This window comes from Mustela erminea, chromosome 14 (genome assembly GCF_009829155.1).
Source record: "Mustela erminea isolate mMusErm1 chromosome 14, mMusErm1.Pri, whole genome shotgun sequence".
In the NCBI taxonomy this organism is placed as follows: Eukaryota; Metazoa; Chordata; class Mammalia; order Carnivora; family Mustelidae; genus Mustela; species Mustela erminea.
In genome coordinates, this window is record NC_045627.1 from 65,527,634 (window position 1) to 65,546,901 (window position 19,268).

At 41.4% G+C, this 19,268-nt stretch overlaps 1 protein-coding gene across 3 annotated transcripts in view; it reads right to left on the reverse strand.

Moving 5' to 3' along the window:
* The window catches only part of ARMH3 (armadillo like helical domain containing 3), a 183,267-nt gene that overhangs the window by 24,870 nt on the left and 139,129 nt on the right, over window positions 1-19,268 (reverse strand). For 2 of the 3 annotated variants that reach the window (XM_032311841.1, XM_032311842.1), the window contains exon 24: window positions 8,270-8,348. In XM_032311841.1, the coding sequence (XP_032167732.1) occupies window positions 8,270-8,348 (79 nt within the window). Of the gene's footprint in view, window positions 1-8,267; window positions 8,349-16,412; window positions 16,471-19,268 lie in introns of those variants that run through there. The other variant, XR_004278470.1, reaches the window with a different exon arrangement.

A 19,268-nucleotide genomic window follows, 5' to 3' on the forward strand; every position in this document is an offset into this window, starting at 1 on the left:
TCAATGTGCCCAGGCCCTTACCCTCTACAAGCAAGGCATGCAATCACACTAAGAGGCAGCCAAGGTAATGTAGGTGGGAGAATCATGACACAAATATCGCATCAGGCCTTCTCCTTCTCTGTGGCTTACTGTAGGCAGGACACTCCTCCCAGCTCAAACCAAGAGGCAGGTGTCTCCGTCTTCCCCACCTGAGGTTTCTTTCTTTGGAAACATCACATCTCAGGGAGGGAGAGAGGAAAGCATTGCCTCTGCTCCTAACTCACCAGCAATGTGACATGGGGGTCTCTGCCTCCCTGTCAGGCCTCACTTATCTATATCCCTCCCTGAAAGACAGAATTCTTTAACAGAAATCCCAGTTGGGGGCTATCCACAATTTCCCGCTAGCTGAGTGGGTCATTTTTAAGATTGCAACTTCCTTTGCACAGTATCACCGTGAAAGGTCAGAGTGCTGTCATGGCACCTAGCAAAAACATTTCCAGTTAGCACAGCCTGTAACAGACAAATGTTTGCATGGCAACATTTTTGGCCTCTAATGTCAGCAGAGTGGTAAACCATACTTTTTCCAGCACACGTTATAGAGTTTTGAGCTACTTCCTGAAGAAGAGGTTGCAGTAGAAATAAAATAAAAGTTCCCAAAACTCTATTTGGAAGGAGGAAGGTAGCTAAAAAAACAAACCAAAGAGGGAAGTCCTACTTGTACATGCTCATCTAATAATTAGAGTAAAGGATCCTTCTCAGATTAAACTAAGAAAGCAAGGGCTGCTGTCTCCTGTAACCTCTGGAACAGCTGACAACTGCAACTCCTACAAGCTGCAACACTGTTCTTCTGTGCACTGCCAATGAAGCTTCACTGGCAATGAAGCCTGACTGAGGAAGACCAGAAGTTCATGTAGTGCACATTTCAAAATTCATATTTAGTTAGAGAAAATGCTGTCAGCAGCAGAGAGGAATATTAAGCTGAGCTCTTCACCAGTGACCTCTGTATTTATCTAGGTTGGCTGTGGGATATTGATTTTGAGAGTCTTTGTTTTGTTGCTGTTGTTTTAGCAAAATGAAACTCCTACTTTAAAAACAATTAAAATTCAGCGTGCCACCTTTTGGAGTTTGGCCCATGTAACTATATTACCTATTAGAAAAAAATAAATCTCTCTCTCTCTCTCTCTCTTAACTCACCATGTTCCTTTGGTGTTTGGAAAAGCTTTATTTCTCACAGTGACTTTGCAGACATGCTTGATGGAACAAAGAGACTCTTTCCTCATTTATAAAGTTATCATAATGTGCCAGGACCCTTTACTTAGGCATTTCTGCCTACCTGGCAGGCAACTCCTCAAGCCCCTGTTTAGTACTTACCTTCCTCAACTGAATGGTCCCTTCCCAAACCAGGTCTTTTCCCCATGCCCCAGGAGTGAGCCCTGCTCTCTGCACCATCCCTGCTTCTCCTTCCACCTTCCTCTCCCTGGCCTTCCGCCTCCTTCAGGATACCTGGCAAGGTCAGGTTGTCACACATGCCTCAGCCTGATGAAGAGAAGAAGCTCCGACGTCAGTGTCAGACAGACCTATGATCACGTTACGGCTTTGCAAAAGCAGCTGTGGGACCCCAGGCAAGACTTAGCCTCTTTAGCAACCTCATCTATAAAACGATAACGGCACCTACCCCAAACAGCTTGATATAACACTTAAGTAAATAACCTATGTAAAACTGCCAAGCTCAGTAACTACTAGCTGTTCCTTTCCTTTTATCTATTTATGTCCTCTTAAAATCCAAGATATCATCTCTCCTTTTTCTGGCAGTGCAGCCCACCTCCTGGTCCAAGTAAAACTGTGGCCATCCTAGCAGCACATCATCAGCTCACGCTCTTATATGGACCTTCTCAAGATGCCCTATATCACATCAAGTTGATTTCTGAGGTTAAACAGCTTGTAAGAAAATCCCTCTGCCTCTGCCTCTGTCTTTCCTGCCTTAGTGAGTCCAGTTAACGAACAACTCACACCAAACTTTTTCTGCCAAATAGGTCACCTGAAAGCTGGATTCTAAGTGACAGCAACGAGGAAGCCAATGCTGTGTCCCATGCTTGCACTCAGTAGGAATTTGCACAGCAACCATCACTCAGGGTTACAGAGAGGCAGTGCAAAACTACAGGCTGTTGTAGAAAAACACAATGCCACGTACAAGAAACTGAGTCATGGCTATCACAGGAGTCCTAAATCTCAGATCTCCAGCGTGTGTCTCTGTCAAGGCTGCTATACATGGTAGTTAAGGCCCTGCTCCAAGACGAGAAAACATCACAGCGGCTCTCAGAGTGGGCTACTCAGAGGTCTCAATCGCCCTGGGGAGGACCTTCTATCAGTGGTTCCCAGGGGGGAAGTAGGGTACACTCACCCCTGCTCAGAAAGGCCTCCCTCATAGCTTTACAGCCCCGTTCTCCCAGTCATCCTCAACAACCAGTGATGTGATGGCACTAGCTCATACACACTTGGCCTGGGAGAGCTGACAATTAAATTTTCAAACATTGTGAGAGCCACAGGGCTTCAAGCTGGTAGCCACAGTGGGAGCAGTCACACCCAACACTACAAATCAGCCCCCTTCCCAACCGCCACCTCTGTCAGCAGTTCTTCAACATACACTAGCACATCAAGGGCCCCCAACTCTAAAGCTGAAACATCAGGCTCCATTTCCTCATAAGCCCTGAAGCTCTTAGGATTATCTCCCCTGAGATCTTTCTGTGCTTCCTCTTAGATGTTCTCAAGTAATGGGTGCCACCCAGGGCCCCTAACAATGTTTGCCCCATGGACTAGGGCTTTTCTCTTATTACTGTCTCACTCCTCTGTGGGAAAATAAAGCTAGGTTTCATTAGGATTTCTAAATGCCTAGTATTTATTTGTAGTGGCTCTTATCTTAGGATCTGGAAAAAATCAAAAGGTTTAGAAAGAATACTAGCAGACAGACATAGTAGCTTCCAATGTAACTTTTATTCATTCAGATATGAAGCACTGTTTCCCTAATTTACCTTAACCTAATTCTATAAGTAAGTTAGATTCTTTGCTTTGTCACAATACTTTTGAAGGTACCTCTTGTAATACAAAACATTATACATGCCTCCTCTGATTCCAAAATATAAAGCCCTAGTGAGAGTCGAGACTTAAAGAGATAATGGGGGGAGGGTTACTATGTCCTGTCCTATGGTTCTGTGACATATGGGGATGTCAGTAGACCAGCTTGTGATACTCCTGGAAAATTCCCAAGTCTGTCGTAGAGAAATTTTTAGCCAGCTCCTGAGCCACTTGCCTGAAAGGTACATCAGTTTCAAAAGAGGTTTGCCCACTCCTAGAAAACAATGTAGAATGGTGGTTGCCAGGGTTAGGACGAAGGGGGAAAGGTAAGTTGTTCAACAATAGGGCTTTAGTTTTGCAAGATGAAATAGTTCTGGAGATCAATTGTGCAACAACAAGCACACGTCAACACTACTGTACTGTACACTTAAAAATGAATGGTTATGGTGGTAAATTTTGTTATGTGTTTTTTTACCAACATTTTTTTAAAAAGCTTGGTTTGCCCAGTAGGTCTCATCACATGCCTAGCACTGAGACTAGTTCATATTAGGCCTTTGATTAACACTTAAGAATTGAATCAAAGGCAGTACAATTAGAACAGAGATTAGCATCAGTACAGTAGGGATTATGGAAGCTGTGATGACAATTTAAATGACTGGACTGTTGTTCTTTTTTTTTCCTCCCAAAGATTTTATTTATTTATTTGACAGAGAGAGATTGAGAGAGGGAGCAGGGGGAGGGGCAGGCAGAGGGAGAGGGAGAGGCAGGCTCTCCTCCAAGCAGGAAGCCAAAAGCAGGGCTTGATCCCTCAATCCTGAGATTATGACCTGAGCCAAAGGCAGACAGATGCTTAACTGACTGAGCTACCCAGGAGTCCCCTGAATTGTATTTCTAAGTCATTCAGCCTCTGGGTACCCTGTGACCCAAGGACAAGATTTATAGAAACTCTGGAACTCTTCTCTCTTCTGTTTTTTTTTTTTTCAGGTCCTGGCTTTGAGTACATTTTATAATCTATGCCTCTTCATTTATCCAATCCCTATCCCTGCTCTTTGAAGGTCCACCCAATTCTTTCCTCCATATGGCATTTCTTGACCACCACAACCTACAGAGATCTTCCTCTAACAGGAGCTCACAGATCCTACTGCTAGTACTGGTCAGCTATCAATAAGCTGTAAGCCATCTCTTGAATTTATTCCATCTTCTGAGAACAAAGACCGTTTATCATATTTCTGTATACCTCAAATGGCTAGCACACAGCAGGCACTAAATGCTAAAATACTGATAGCTGAGGGAAGGCTAAAGAAAGCAAGAGTGCAGAGTGCCTCAGTGGCTCAGTCCCTTAAGTGACTGCCTTCAGCTGAAGTCATGATCTCAGGGTCTGGGGAACAGAGGCCCTCCTCAGCAGGGAGTCTGCTTCTCCCTCTCCCTCTGCACCTTGTGCACCTTCTCTTTCTCTAATAAATAAATAAAATCTTTTCCTTAATAGCATTTTTAAAAAAGATTTTATTTATTTTTTTGACAGAGATCACAAGTAGGCAGAGAGGCAGGCAGAGAGAGAGGAAGGGAAGCGGGCTCCCTGCTAAGCAGAGAGCCCGATGCGGGGCTTGATCCCAGGACCCCGGGATCATGACCTGAGCTGAAGGCAGAGGCTTTAACCCCCTGAGCCACCCAGGCACCCCAATAAATAAAATCTTAAAAAAAAAAAAAAGAAAAGAAAAGAAAGGTGGGCTAATCATTTATTTGTTTTTCCAACGGGATATGTCAAAATCACAAAATTGGTCATCAATGTGACTAAAATCTTAAGGAATCAGGTGCTCAGAGAAGGTTTTGACTTGAATCCTAAATTGTGACTATGTACTCTAGATATTCAGGGCTCTAGAGAATCTTTTATAAAGTTCTACCATGAAGTCCTCTCTTACCTATTAGGAAATTAGAGCTGACATAAATCAGTATGTCATTTATTTATACGAGAGAGAGAATGCACATGTGCACACATGTGGGAGGTAGGGAGGGAGAGAGGGACAAGCAGACTCCTTGCTGAGCATGGAGCACCATGCAGGGCTGGATCCCAGGGCCCTGAGATCATGACCTGAGCTAAAGTCAGATGTTTCACTGACTGAACCACCCAAGCTCCCCTTTTTAAAAATATTTTCTTTCATTTTGCATAACATCTAAAATTAATTATTCACTATAGTGAAATGTGTTTTCTTTTCTTTTCTTTTCTTTTTAAAGATTTTATTCACTTATTTGTCAGTGTGGGACTCAAACCTACAATCCCAAGATCAAGAGTCACATGTTCCTCCCACTGAGCCAGCCTGGCTCCTCAATATGGGCTCTATTTAAGAAGAAAAAAAAAAAAGGACATATATAGAGAGACAGAAAGTACAACAGTGGTTACCTTCAAGAGGGGGAAGGGAATGGGTAGTTATTGTTTAATGGGCATAAGCTTTCAGTATGGAATAATGAAAAAGTTCCGGAGATGTATAGCAGTGATGGTTGCACAATGATGTGAATATACTTAATGCCACTGAACTATACATTGGAAAACGGTTAAAATGGTAAATTTTATGTATATTTTACCACACACACACAAAAGGAGTCAAAATGAACAAGCTTCACAATCAACCTTGGACAAATGTTACAGCTGTGTATAAAATATAAAAAATGCATGTAGTTTATTATACTAGATAATGCACAACCATTCAGTTACACTGAGGGTACTGACTGTTTCAAGGGCTTTGTCCTCCATGAAGACAATGAGAAGTAACCGAAAAATGTCATGTATCTCTGGAAATCTGAAAAACAGCTCCAGGGTGAGAGAATGGGCTTTATTTATTGAGTAATAATGAATTTACAAACATCACCTTGAAATGCCTCAGACAGAGGCTGGGATGTGTCTGGGTGTTGTCAGAACTATAATATTCACAAATCTCTTACCAGAACAAAATGGCAGGCTGGGCAGGCAGATCTAGCAAGAGCCCTCTCTTGTCTGCTATTTTACAAAGTGCTATAAATTCTAGTTAACACCTATCCATGGTCTTTAGGTTTTATTTTAGGGGTACGTTAGAATCTACTTGGGGATTGAGTTCCTCATTTTTTCTTTGGACTTAGTTTGAGGCTAACAAGTGCAGGGCCCTGCTGGATCCCAAAGCCAGCTCTTTAGGAAGCTGTGAATACACTTAACATTAAGTGATATTAGCACTGATATTCACAAGTGAAGGGAGAGAAGTGCTGCAACACATGTTGGAGATTATCAAGGCAGTCAAATACTTCTAATCCGATAGTGCTGAGAATAAAACCAAGTGCACTGTAATGCTGTCATTCAGCGCCCTTCAGAGTCCAACAGGGAAGAGAAGCAACAACTATTTTGAGGGCAGTTTTGAAAAGGGTCCCAGAATAGTATCACCCTTTCCCCACTCCCTAAGTGAAAAGGATTGCTAAGAGAGATAGCAAGTGTACAAAAACTCCATGGCACAAGGGCTACACTTAGATTATTCACCACTGTCCCCACTACCCAGCATCATACCTTGTAAACAGCAGGCATATAATTATTTATTCTTTTGAGAGCTGCTATCCTTTTCCCACTCTTGAATAGGGCTGTATACTCTCTCTCTCCATAGAAATCGCCTCATCTCTGGCTTGTGGACTCTTTCTGAGACACTTTCATCACTTCATTTAACTTTGAGAGAAGTTGGAGGAGGGTGAGGACACGTGCTTGCTAATCATCCTTTTCCAGATTGCCTCATGCGCCAGAATGGATTTTTATTATTGGTCTGTGGCTGCTACTGCTGTAAAGAGATTTCAGCCTGACCTTCCCAAGCTGCTGTGGGGTGAATACTGCACGTGGCTCACAGGGAAAATGTGTCCTTTTTTTTTTTTTTTTAAGCTTTTAGACTAACCAGAGCTCACTGTGATAGAAAAGTCACCTTTTCTTTCCCCATACAAAACTCAAGATGTTGAATTCTTTTGCATAAAAATGGCACAGTAAACTGATCTGAACTGGTCCAACAGGAAGAAGGTAGCATCCCAAAGCACCTCACAGAGAGCAGTGGCATCAAAGAACAGTACTCATGAAAAAAAGAAAATGAAAGCCATTTATAAAAGCAGTTTAAATAAGAGGATGGAAATCTCACAGCTGGCCTCACAAAAGAGAACAAATATGTCAAAGGGAACAACTGATAGTCTAATAGAGTCCTATCCATCTGGCTGAGGAAAGAGCCACTGGTGGGAATGCTGAGAAGCCTGTCTGTTAGGCAAAAGGCTGCCTGCTGCCTCACTGAGTGAGCTGAAGAGCTTTTAGAAACACTGGAACACAGGTTCACACCAGAGCTGGCTGGCTGTACCAGCAAAGGACTCAGAGAAGGGTTATACTGATACATTGGCAGAAAAAGGGGGGAGGGGAGAGGAGAGTATGTTTTTTTGTTTGTTTGTTTGCTTGTTTGGAACTTATACCTGGGCTTTCAACTCATGACTACCCTGGCCCTCCATCTTGGGAGTTGGTGGGGGGGAAGGGGGGAAGGAGATTGTGTGAATAGAATGTCTCATTTTGTGCTTTTAAAAACAGGACTCAAGAGTCTCATTCTGAAACATCAAGTTCAATCCCATGCCATGCTAATGCCCCATCTGTACTTTTATATAATGCAGAGCTGAGTGCAGGCACTTTGGGAGAAGGGGAAATCAGGCCAGACTCAAGGAAAACAAACACTAATGCTATCTGCATCTCCAGTTCAGTCCACACCATAGAAAAACCTCAGAAATAATTGCTCAAGGCAGACAGAACTCAATTACTAAGGAAAATCTGCCCCAATGAGGGCTTATATTTTAACACACCAAACAGCATCAAATTAAGCTGAACTCAGAGTTTTTCTAATTGGCAGTTTTATCCATTTCTAAGTTCTCATTTATTTTTAAATATCAAAATGACTCTCTGCCTAAAATTAAAAAAAGAAATGCCTATCACCTATCACTCTAAAATAATAATTCACTAAGTTTTCACCTACATATCTTCTATATAATTAAACGAACCCTTCCAACGGCACAAAAGTAGAAGCCATCCCTCTATTTAAAGTACTATCAACAAATCGCTTAGTAATTGCTCTTAGAAGCCTAGTTCCTGCTACCAGCTCAGTCACAGAATACTTCTGCTATCAAAGAGAGGACAACTGCTTGATCCCAGCCACAACTTATGAGGGTCACTCTGGGAAGGGTACTGGCTTACCTGCTCCTCTGACAGTTGGGATATGTGATTCACAGCAGCATAGGATTCAATTTTGGGGTTAAAATGATTGATGATGGCTCTGAAAAAAAGAATTAACATTAATATGGCATCAGATGGAAGAAGCAGATAAATGAGTAAAAAACAAGTATCAAGTACTCTCTAGTTTAGAGTATGAGTGCATAGGAGTGACTGTCAGAAGCTATCTTTTTATTGAACATGGGGATGAATCTGAGAACTCTGAAGTAAGAAGTGTTTAAAATTTTTTAGACCAAGAGTAGAATCAAATGTCTGCGTTGCAAATGAACTAAGGGAGGGGAAAAATCTCAACCAAACAAAAAACCCAAGCATCCTTCAGGCAAGAAACAGGACCCGGGGGCTGTCCACTAGGGGGCCCTGCTGTTTCAGTCAGAAAGAAAAGTTGTTTGCTCTGCTCTGACTTGGGAGAACAGGGCACTCAGTCAAGCTGGACCAATACATAGGTTAGATACAATCTTTGAAGAATCTGAGTTTTGTCAAAGCCTAGAACCAATCTTCACACTTGTTAGTTAATAATTTCAAGGGAAAATTTTATTTCCAGCCATTCAAACCAAAATCTGAGTGTCATTTTCAAACACTTCCTCTCCATCACCCTCAACAATCAAGGTCACCAAGTCTTATCAAATCTAGTCCTTAAAAAATCTCTGAAATCTGAAATAAAGTTCCCTGAAACCAATGCTTTTGGTGTATATGTAGGTCCTTGTCATTTCTTGTCTAGCGCAGTAGAAAAAGCACAGGTTTCAGATCGGAGTTTATCGTAAGTCCACATTGATACAAAATAGATTAAATAAATGGGGAGAAGAGAAAAATCTTTCTAACAGAATAATTCCAAATAATATGTGTAGGTACTCTCCCCTTTAGGAGGTGAAACTTGGTTCCCACTCCCATGGAAGGTAGGACAGACTTAGTGACTTATTTCCAAAGAACAGAGTAGTCAAAGGGAAAATAGTAACTTTACAGTAAAGAATCTTGGCAAATGCTACCTTATTAGCCAAATGATGAACGTAAACATGGCCAGTGATTCATGTAGCTGTCATGTTACCCCTGGTATGATCTTATGATCTTTACCTCTGTTATATACTTCCCCAAACCCACAACCTGTCTCATCATGAGAAAAACATGCGACAAAGCCAGTTGGGGGCATTCTATAAAATACCTGGCCAGTACTCCCTTAACACCACCAAGGTCATGAAAAACTGTACTTGAGAAACTGTCACAGATCATAAGATACTAGGGAGACATGACACCTAAATGCATGTGATACCCTGAATTGGACTCTGGAACAGAAAGAGAAAATTAATAAACTGGCAAAATCCAAATAAAATATGGAGCTTAGTTAATAGGACTGTGTCACTGCCAGTTTCTTGGTGATGAATAACTGTACCTTGGTAATGTAAGATGGGGGAAACCTGGTCGAGGGGCATATAAGAACTCTGTGTACTATTGTTGCACTTTTTCTATAATTCTAAAATTATTCCAAAGTTAAAAGTTTTTAAAAACGTATGTGTGTACATGCACCCATATGAATGTGGTAGTGCCACAAAAATCAATGTTCTCTTTTAATATAACATCGATAGTATGAAACTCTTGAACCATTTAATATGGGTATAAAAGTATAAGTCAGACTTCAAAAAAAATCATGGTTTGACCATTTGTTATTTTGGATTTTTAGGAAGCTACATGTCTCAGAGGGAAAAAGTGGGAATAACACCTACCTTAGCACTTAGTACAGTACCCAGGAATAGTACATTGTAGGCATAAAATAAATGTTTGTCGAAAGAATGACTAAATCTTAGAGGATTCGTGCAACATTTATATAATAAAGCAATGTCAAATATCTAGCACAGTGCCTGGCACACAGCTGGTACTCAATAAATATTCAATGAATGAATACATCAAACGGGACAGTAATGGGTCAGGAACAGAGGAGAATTCTGGTAACTTATTTTTTTCAAAGACTACCAAGAAGGGTAGAGATGTTATCTGCAAGTTAAGGTTGTAATTTGGTCTAAATCCAAAGTGGGAAAGAATTTGGACCAAGTAGGGGTCAAATATTTTTCTCATTCAGAAGGTGAGGTTTTGGGGGTATTGGCAGGGATGATAACAGTCCAGGAGCAGAAAGGAAAACCTGGAGCCTAAACTCAGTAAGAAGACAGGGGAGGAGGTTTAGAGAAGAACTGAGAATCCCCCCAAACCCAGCAGCAGTACCAAGTTCAAGTTAACTCAGTAGAGAGTATGAGTCATAGGGTCTAGCATCTAAGAGTGACAGATCAAGAAAATGAAATAGAGTAATCAAATCTATCTATGACTAGATCTCAGTTATTTTAGGAAGAAAAATCTGAACTCTGTAATAAATTCATTTCATGGTTTTATAATGGTTTTTTCTTTTGGGTTTTCCTTAAACTTCTTAGTAAAATTTTTTTGAAAAAATGTTTTTTTTTTTGTTTTTTAAAGATTTTATTTATTTATTTGACAGAGAGAGAAATCACAAGTAGGCGGAGAGTCAGGCAGAGAGAGAGAGAGAAGCAGGCTCCCGCTGAGCAAAGAGCCCGATGCGGGGCTTGATCCCAGGACACTGAGATCATGACCTGAGCCGAAGGCAGCGGCTTAATCCACTGAGCCACCCAGGCGCCCCTGAAAAAATGTTTTAAAAAAATTCTGATTCAACCAAACTAGGGTTGTTTGTTTTTGCTTGCCTAAGTTTGGAGAACAGAGAACTCCAAAGTATCTTCATGTCTGTCTGGGTGGGTGAGTAGCAGCCATGGGGGCCCAGGTGGCAACCCAGTGAAGCTGGTGAGGTCTGGACAATGAAATAATCCCTGGGAATGAAAGTGAGGGGTATGCTCTAATTCTGTTCCCCTTCTACCCAAGGAATTCTTGCACTAGCAAAGAAAGCATGGAAGCAAAAAAAGAAGGAGAAGAGAAAGGAGAAATGGAAAGAAGGAAGAAAGAAGACAGGAGAGGGAACGGAAAGAGGAAGGAAAGGAGAAGAAATGGAATGAGGGAGAGAAAGGAAAAGCCTGGAAAGTATTCTCCTCAGAAAGTATATTTATTTCCTTCCCTTCTCAAAGTTGTACCTGTCAAGTGTCACTTGGATCTACAGATGGTCTATGTTGGCAGGGCATATATGCTGATATTGTTTGAGCATATTCATCCTGAGGGTATGACAGATATGCCACTCTGGGAATTTGGAATAAGGATAAAATCATCCTCCAACCTCCCCTGTGACACTCCCATTCCAGAGCCTCAGGTCTCAGCAGGTAATTAAAGCCCAATGGAACTGTCTAAACCCAGTTAGCAGTCTCTAGCCCAGTACCCACAAAGGGCACAGAGTATATGCCTCTGCTTTATTTTTCTTGCTGTTTCTTTGGGACAATTAAAAATATGAGCACTAATCTGATCTACTAGAGGTGGCACATGCAGGGCTCTAAGCCTAAGAGGTAAGAAAAACTGTCTGATACTGGCTGTTCTCCTTCCAGGCTCTTCAGCAAGGAATTTCAGAGAGGGCTTGGAAGCTTCCTATTAAAGTTCTTGGGACCTCATATCGTTGAAATGGAAATTTGTTCTGAGATAGCAAAGAGATGACAAAACACTGAAACCAGGCTAAGTCCACCCACACTGAGTAACACATGCCTTTGCAGTGACTGAAATACTTAGCAGCTCCTTCCCCAGGAAGTCTGCAGCCTGCTATAGGGCTCACCTGGGTTGTGATTCCACACTGCCCCATCTGGCCAGGTCCTAGAATAGGATTTATGCTAGTGGAAAAAGATGACATACTAGATTTATAGATGAGGAGCCTCTCTCTTTTCTTTAGGCTTCCCTTCCCACTGATACCATCTCCAAAAGGATTTACTACCATCTCTTCTGAACATTTTTTTTTGGCGGCGGCGGCGGGGGGGGGGGGGGGGGGGGGGGTTGTTCCTCAAAGATTCTAACACTAGCTCTCTTTCCTTTTGCAGATCAAAATCTAGCAGGTAGCAACTATCTAATGCTTAAGTCTAAAACTTTAGTGTTCCAGCAAGGAAGAAATGGCAATTTCTCTCATTTCCATTCTTCCCTCCACCATGTGAGGACACAAGGCAGTAGGCAGCTGTCAACGAAGCAGAAGAAAGTCCTTACCAGAAATTGACCCTGCTGAACCCTGATCTGGGACTTCTGGCCTCCAGAATTTTGACGAAACGAACATCTGTTTTTTAAGCCACCTATTCTAGGATATTTTGTTCTGACAATTGAGAAGATTAACATATAGATAATCTACTCTCCACAGGACCCTGGCCATTTGGGCAAAGCAGACTCCAAACCAGAGTCCATCTTTAGTAAAGTAGTAGAGTGGATAAAGTCTGCTTCTTTTTCTGCAGGTGGACTTCCTCTCTTTAAACCCTTTATATTGTGGGTTATTATTTCCTTCCCTTCTAGAAGAGGATCCTGAGGTTTCTATGCCTCAAAGTTTTAATCACAAACACCACAAATGTAGCTACATGGGTGACCAGTTTCCTAGGCAGAGTGTGCTGGGCCCTTTAGTCTTTACTAAGTGAAAAACAGAGACTTCAATAAATGAGGATCTTGTAGGGGTTTCTGAGAGGCCTGTGCCATAGTGAAGACACACACACACTGAAGAGAGACAATGTCTGAAAAATAGTAGGATGGGCAGCAACATACTGGCTAAGAAAGAGATGTTTTTCCTTTCATTTGCATCTTAAGGTTGATTTTCATCTAACCACAGCCTTCCAGGTATTTAAACAAAACCCAATTTATACCAGCCAAAAGCTTTTATGCTGAAAGTATTTTAGGAAAGGGGACTTAAAAGGAGGAAGAGGAGTAGGAAGAAAAGGAAGGTTTGAATGGGCAAAGAATGAGAAATCATAGCCATTATGAAAAAATTAAAATACGATAAAGATGACCAAAAAAGATGTCCCTTTGACATAGGTGGCAAGATAAATGGGAAAAGGATAGTCTAGTCAAGAAATAGTGCTGGCAAAACCAGGTATCTACACGCAAAAGACTAAATCCCCTACCCCACACCATACACAAAAATTAACAGAATGGATCACAGATCTCAAATGTAAAAATCTTAGAAGAACACGTAAATCTTTGTGACCTTGAGTTAAGCGATGATTTCTTAGGGTACCAAAAGTAGAAGTGACAAAAGAAAAAGCAGGAAGAAGATTTAAAGAAGTAAGGCCCAAGGAAAGGGAAAGGAGTCTGGAAGTCCAACTTTGTGGGGAAAGGGAATATAATTTCTAATCAAACTCCCAGCTTTTTTATCCCCCCCTCCAGCTTTATTCAAACTGAACTAAATGCTCCGTGAGAGCAGGGACCAAATTTATTTTGCTCACCAATATATTCCTAAGACTTTAGCAAAACACCTGTCATACTGAGAGGTTTCAAGTTTTCAAACTGAATGAATAAATCAAAGTCTAAGAAGGTTTTTGTTCAGTTTCACCACAAGGAAGGAGATCACGAGCACCAGCTAGAAAAGTATGCTTTCATACTTTCAAAAGTATGAAAATAACAATAAAAATGTTTTATTCCCATCCCAAGAGAAGAGGCGGCTCAGATATGAACAGCTATCCTTCAAAGAAGGAACTGAAGTTGTCCCTGAAAACAGTAAAGCTTTCTCTTCTTCTTAAGTCTTACCGGGAGACTACAGAAAAACTTTCTGCCATTTCTTATTAATCTAATATTTTCTAAAAGTAAGCCTACATTTTTGTTTGTTTGGGATGGGGAGGGGTAAGGAAGGACTGGGGGAGTGTGTTATACTCTGTTATTGGGTCTCTAATACCAGTGAATTATGAAGTCCCAAAAGGGAAAGACAAAAGAAATAGGCAATGTCATAGTAAAGGTAAAATGCTAAAACCAGCCAGAGAGAGATAGCTCTGTACCCAAAGCACCTTTAAGGGCAAGAATCTGGGCCACCCTCTAACGCAACTGCCAACTTCTGATTGCCAAAGACAGGGGTCACTTACACAAACTGAAGCAAAACGAAGTGGACAGATGGAACAGCAAGGCTGAGCCACAAACTGGCTAGGGATTTCTTGGTCCATTTTTAACTTATTCTCTCTGACTCATGACTCTGCAAAGCAGCTTTCTTTTCCCTAGTGCTGGGTGGATGATGGCTGAGACACATAGTTAATGCCCAACTTACCCAAGAAATACAGAAGAATGTTACCTTAACAATGTAGAAATGTAGATTAATAGGAAATGGAGACTCTTTCTCATATCCAGAGGGAATCTAAAGCAAATCCTCCAAAGATGCAAATTCTCACAGTCCCGGCTATCTCCCACAGACAAAAGCATCTAAGGGTCTTTTATGAAACAATAAATAAATAATAGTTTCACCCAGAAGCCCAGAACACGACAACGATTGTTTCCTTACTGAGCTATTTAAAGGAAGCAGCCTATCTCTACGAGCTGCTTTGTAAATCCTTCAGGCAGAAAGGAGAAAAACAGGCAAAGGCTGTTTATAGGAAAAGTTTCTGTAGCTCTTATTCCAAAGAAGTAAGAAACATAACTGGTACACTCAAGATGGTACACACTGGGAATATTCTTAAAAGTTTCACTCTAAAATTACTCCTATAAGGCTACCAGATTTAAAGAGTCTGATTATGGGTACATATCTGAAGCCTTATAAAAATAAATCCGCATCTCAAGGCCCAACCTCCTAAGAACTATAGTCCTGTATTTTCAAATACTTGCTAAACATGTACACCCGGACATCATGCTTTTACTTACATGATTTTCTTCACATGGAATGCTATTTTCTTTATTCCTATAAAGCTAAGTCTTACTTTTCCCTTAAAGGCCCAGTTAAAATATCTCAGCTTCCCTGAACAACATGATATGTATAATACAAAAAGCAAGGCTTTCAGGGCAGTGGACCCAAGTTAAAATCTGGATTCTTCCACTTCTAGACTGTATGACCTTGCACAAGACACCAGGCGCTCTAGTATTAGTTTTTTCATGTTACTGGATTGCCTCTGCAAAGCTTTCCTCTATGTTTTCCTATATATACCATCTAACTTGACCGAAATGGAACTTTTTTTTTTTAATACAAGCAGCTTCCCCTTTCCAAGACCTAAAAAAAGCAGTCCAGATATAATATACTATAGAGTTTATTCTCAGATATCTGGGATTAAAGACAAGAAAATCGTATTTATAATTGCTTCTACCTGGGAAATCTTTAAACATACAGATAAGAGACTGGCTTCTGAGAAGGGGTAAAGGTAGGAGAGTGGTATGTGGCAGCAGATAAAATGGTTCATCTGAGGTTGAGTTATTTAAAAGTTTATTTATTTTAAGTAATCTCTACACCTAAGGTGGGGTTCGAACTCACGACCCCAAAATCAAGCAATCTCACACTCTTCCAACTGAGCCAGCCAGGCACCCCAAGTTATTTAATTTTAAACGAGCCTTTCTTTTCACCTTCAGAATTGCCTCACATACTCCATTTCATGCAGTAATAAGCTTCCTTCCTCATGGAGTCAATGAATCTTTAGCCCATCCAATTCAACAACAACAAAAAAAACAATTTCCCTTGATGTCTGTTAACAGCAGTGCATTACAAGCCTCAGAGACTCTGCTGATTAACATTAAGCAAAATGAAACCTCAAATAAGAATATCTTCTAACCTTTTCACTTTGAAACTATCTAGTCAAAACTTTAGCGACTGACCTGTTAGGGTTGTTCCTCTAACTCATCCCCTACATGCTAGGCTTTACCTTTCATACCAATTATCCCCTTTCTTATACTGCTGTTCCTGTGGCCACTCATTTCAGGACCAGAGACACAACGGTAGGTTCATTTCAACCTTACTGGAGAAGGCATTTTGGCAACCATCAGGAAGGATGTGCTACTGGCCACTGCATCTAGCTGCTTGACTTGCCCAAAGATCCAACTATGTAAATTGGTCTACTTTATTACTAAAGGGAACTTGATTTATTTGTGTTCACAAATTTATTAGTTGAAGGGAGTGGAACAGAAAAGGTGTGTCACTGACTACACTATAGTAACCCTTATAGTTCAACCTAAGGAATGATATGAGTTCAGCATTTCTCTTGATTTCTAGGTGAAAAACACATGTGTCATACTAGATAATTTATTCACCTACCGGACTACATTTTCATCCAGTCTCGGCACTGAACAAATGAAGGTTCACAATTCATTAACTGGAGGGAAACAAGAAGGAGTTAATGTGTATGAAATGTACATGCACACGGCCTGAGGGGCAGTTGCCTCATTTTCTGAAGCTGTGTGCATGACTACGCATTTTGGCAGTTTGGGCTTTCTACCTTGATGCATGACTTTGCCCAATGTAGGTTTCCACCTCATCACCTGCTAGAAGTTAAGCAATTGGTCATAGCTACTTTGCTTGAAAAATGTGCTAATTTCTAGTTACTATGGCCCCAAACCATAGATTTAAGCCAAGTAAGATGCCATGGGCTTTACACTTTGGCTAAATTATCTAGTCTAGCTCTGCTGTAATAGAGGAATGGAATTCCTTCTTGCATTACATACCAGCCTGACATTTTTCCACTGTTTCTACAATCACAGTGAATGTAAATGGAGAAGAACAAACCACAGGAGCTGAAGGAACCACATAAGTAAAACGGACCATCTACATTTCCATAAAAGACCTCACTTAATCCATTCCCCTTAGGAATGTCTACTGTTTATTAAAACTTTCTCTCAATAAATGAACAGAGGTTCCTAAATTTTCCTAGGATCAAAACACCTCCAAGATTAGCCAGTCTCTGCTCAGATCCCATTGCTCTGTGCTACAGATTCCCTTACACCATCTCTAGCTACAGGCCAGGAGTTCCTGGCAGAGTTCCCGGGGATACAGAATGTAAACCCTTGATAGCCTTTACCATTACACTTTAGCCCTGGATTTCCTATCTCCAGAGGTAAGGCCCCTCTACACTCTCAGAAACATCTACTAAATATAAAAGAACAAAATAAGTCATGTGAAAGGGCTATTAGATCTTCTGTCTCACCTCAGGACATAAGAAAATCATTTTTTAAAAAAAGATTTTATTTACTTATTTACTTATTTGAGAGAGAGAGAGAGAGTGTGTGTGTGTGTGACAGAGAGCACAAGTGGGTAGGAGAGGGAGAAGCAGGATCCCCACCAAGCAGGGAGCCAGACCTGGGGCCTGATCCCAGGACCTTGGGATCATGACCTGAGCTGAAAATAGATGCTTAGCCAACTGAGCCACCCAGGCACCCCAGGACATTAGAAAATCCAAATACATGCCTGGAAAGGCTTCCGAGGCAGTGGGGATCAGCTCAAAACCGCAAGAAGTTATCTAATTCTAATTAGTGGTGAACTAATTATAGTTAATGGTGAAAGTTTTAAACTTTTAAAAACCTGGCATGAGCCAAAATCTTGAAGTATTTTAATTACATATCATTCCCATTAGCCCAATTAATCAATTTATTATAATATATTTAACTTTTAAGATTTTTTTTTAAGATTTTATTTATTTATTTGACAGAGAGAGATCACAAGTAGACAGAGAGGCAGGCAGAGAGATAGAGGGAAGCAGGCTCCTTGTTGAGCAGAGAGCCTGATGCGGGACTCGATCCCAGGACCCTGAGATCATGACCTGAACTGAAGGCAGTGGCTTAATCCACTGAGCCACCCAGGTGCCCCTAAGATTTTATTTTTAAGTAATCTCAACACCAATGTGGTTTTAACTCACTTCTCAAGATCAAGAGTCATATATTCCATCGACTCAGCCAGCCACGTCTCAATAAGATACTTAACTTTTAAGCACGGAAAAGGAGTGAACAGGAGGACAAAAAACCAAAAACCAAAACAAAACAAAAAACACTCTCGGGGCACCTGGGTGGCTCAGTGGGTTAAGCCTTTGCTTTCGGCTCAGGTCATGATCTCAGGGTCCTAGAATAGAGCCCCACATTGGGCTCTCTGCTCAGCAGGGAGCATGCTTCCTTCTCTCTCTCTCTCTCTACCTGCCTCTCTGCCTACTTGTGATCTCTCTCTGTTTCAAATAAATAAATAAAATCTAAAAAAAAAAACAACCCCAAAACAACAAAACCCGCAACTGACTAACTTAGGCTTCTTTTTCTATCACATCAAAAACAGGGCAATTATTTTAATGGATCACATGCCGCTAGATTGAAGGGAGAGGGAAATATTCTGTGGACCCCATACTAGTTAGAGAAAAAGAGGCACATGGATCCCTAACTAAGTTAGGAGAGCTGTGCATATACCTCAGCGGTGGGGAAGGCGGAATGGGGAAGCTCATGTGGACAAAGGAGAAAGAAGGTCATCAAGATTGCTGAGTGGTCCACTGTGGGCCATATGGACACCATTCTAGTAAGGAGTGGTCCTGATGTTCACGAACAGGAGAGAGGGAATGGTGGCCATATGGATCACATACTGGTGTTCAAGTACTCCAAGAAAAGAATGAAATTAAAAGACATGGAAAGAGGTTTATGTTTCATCCCAGGGGGACCTTTTAGAACTCCTCAGGAAAGGCAATCAGCGAGTCTGCCAAAGTAATTAAGCAAGCGAACATTTACCATAAAGCCCACATCAGTTAACTGAACAGAGATGAATCTTATTACAGTGCACTGTCAGCTCTGAGCCTGCAGGTGCTAACCACCGACACGCAGCAGCACTCGGCCCTGTCTGTCTGCCCCCTGTGACGGAGAGCTTCACCCTTCGTGTCAGCTCGGAAAAAGCAGGCTGTTTCACTGGCTCTGGCAGTGACTTATGTGGCCTTCAGAGAGGCTCTAGCACAAGTGGTTGCCTATAAGAAGCCTGGGTGTAAATAGTGGGGGCAGGCTGGCTGGAGAAAGGAGCCCTGAAAGAAAGAGAGGACAGGTGTGGGAGAAAGCAGGGGAGCTGGGGAGCAATCAGGTTAGTAAGGTAAGAATGAGATGGTTGAGGAAGTTGAGGATTAAGGGAAGAATAAACAAGCTGCTCAAAGTGTTGAAC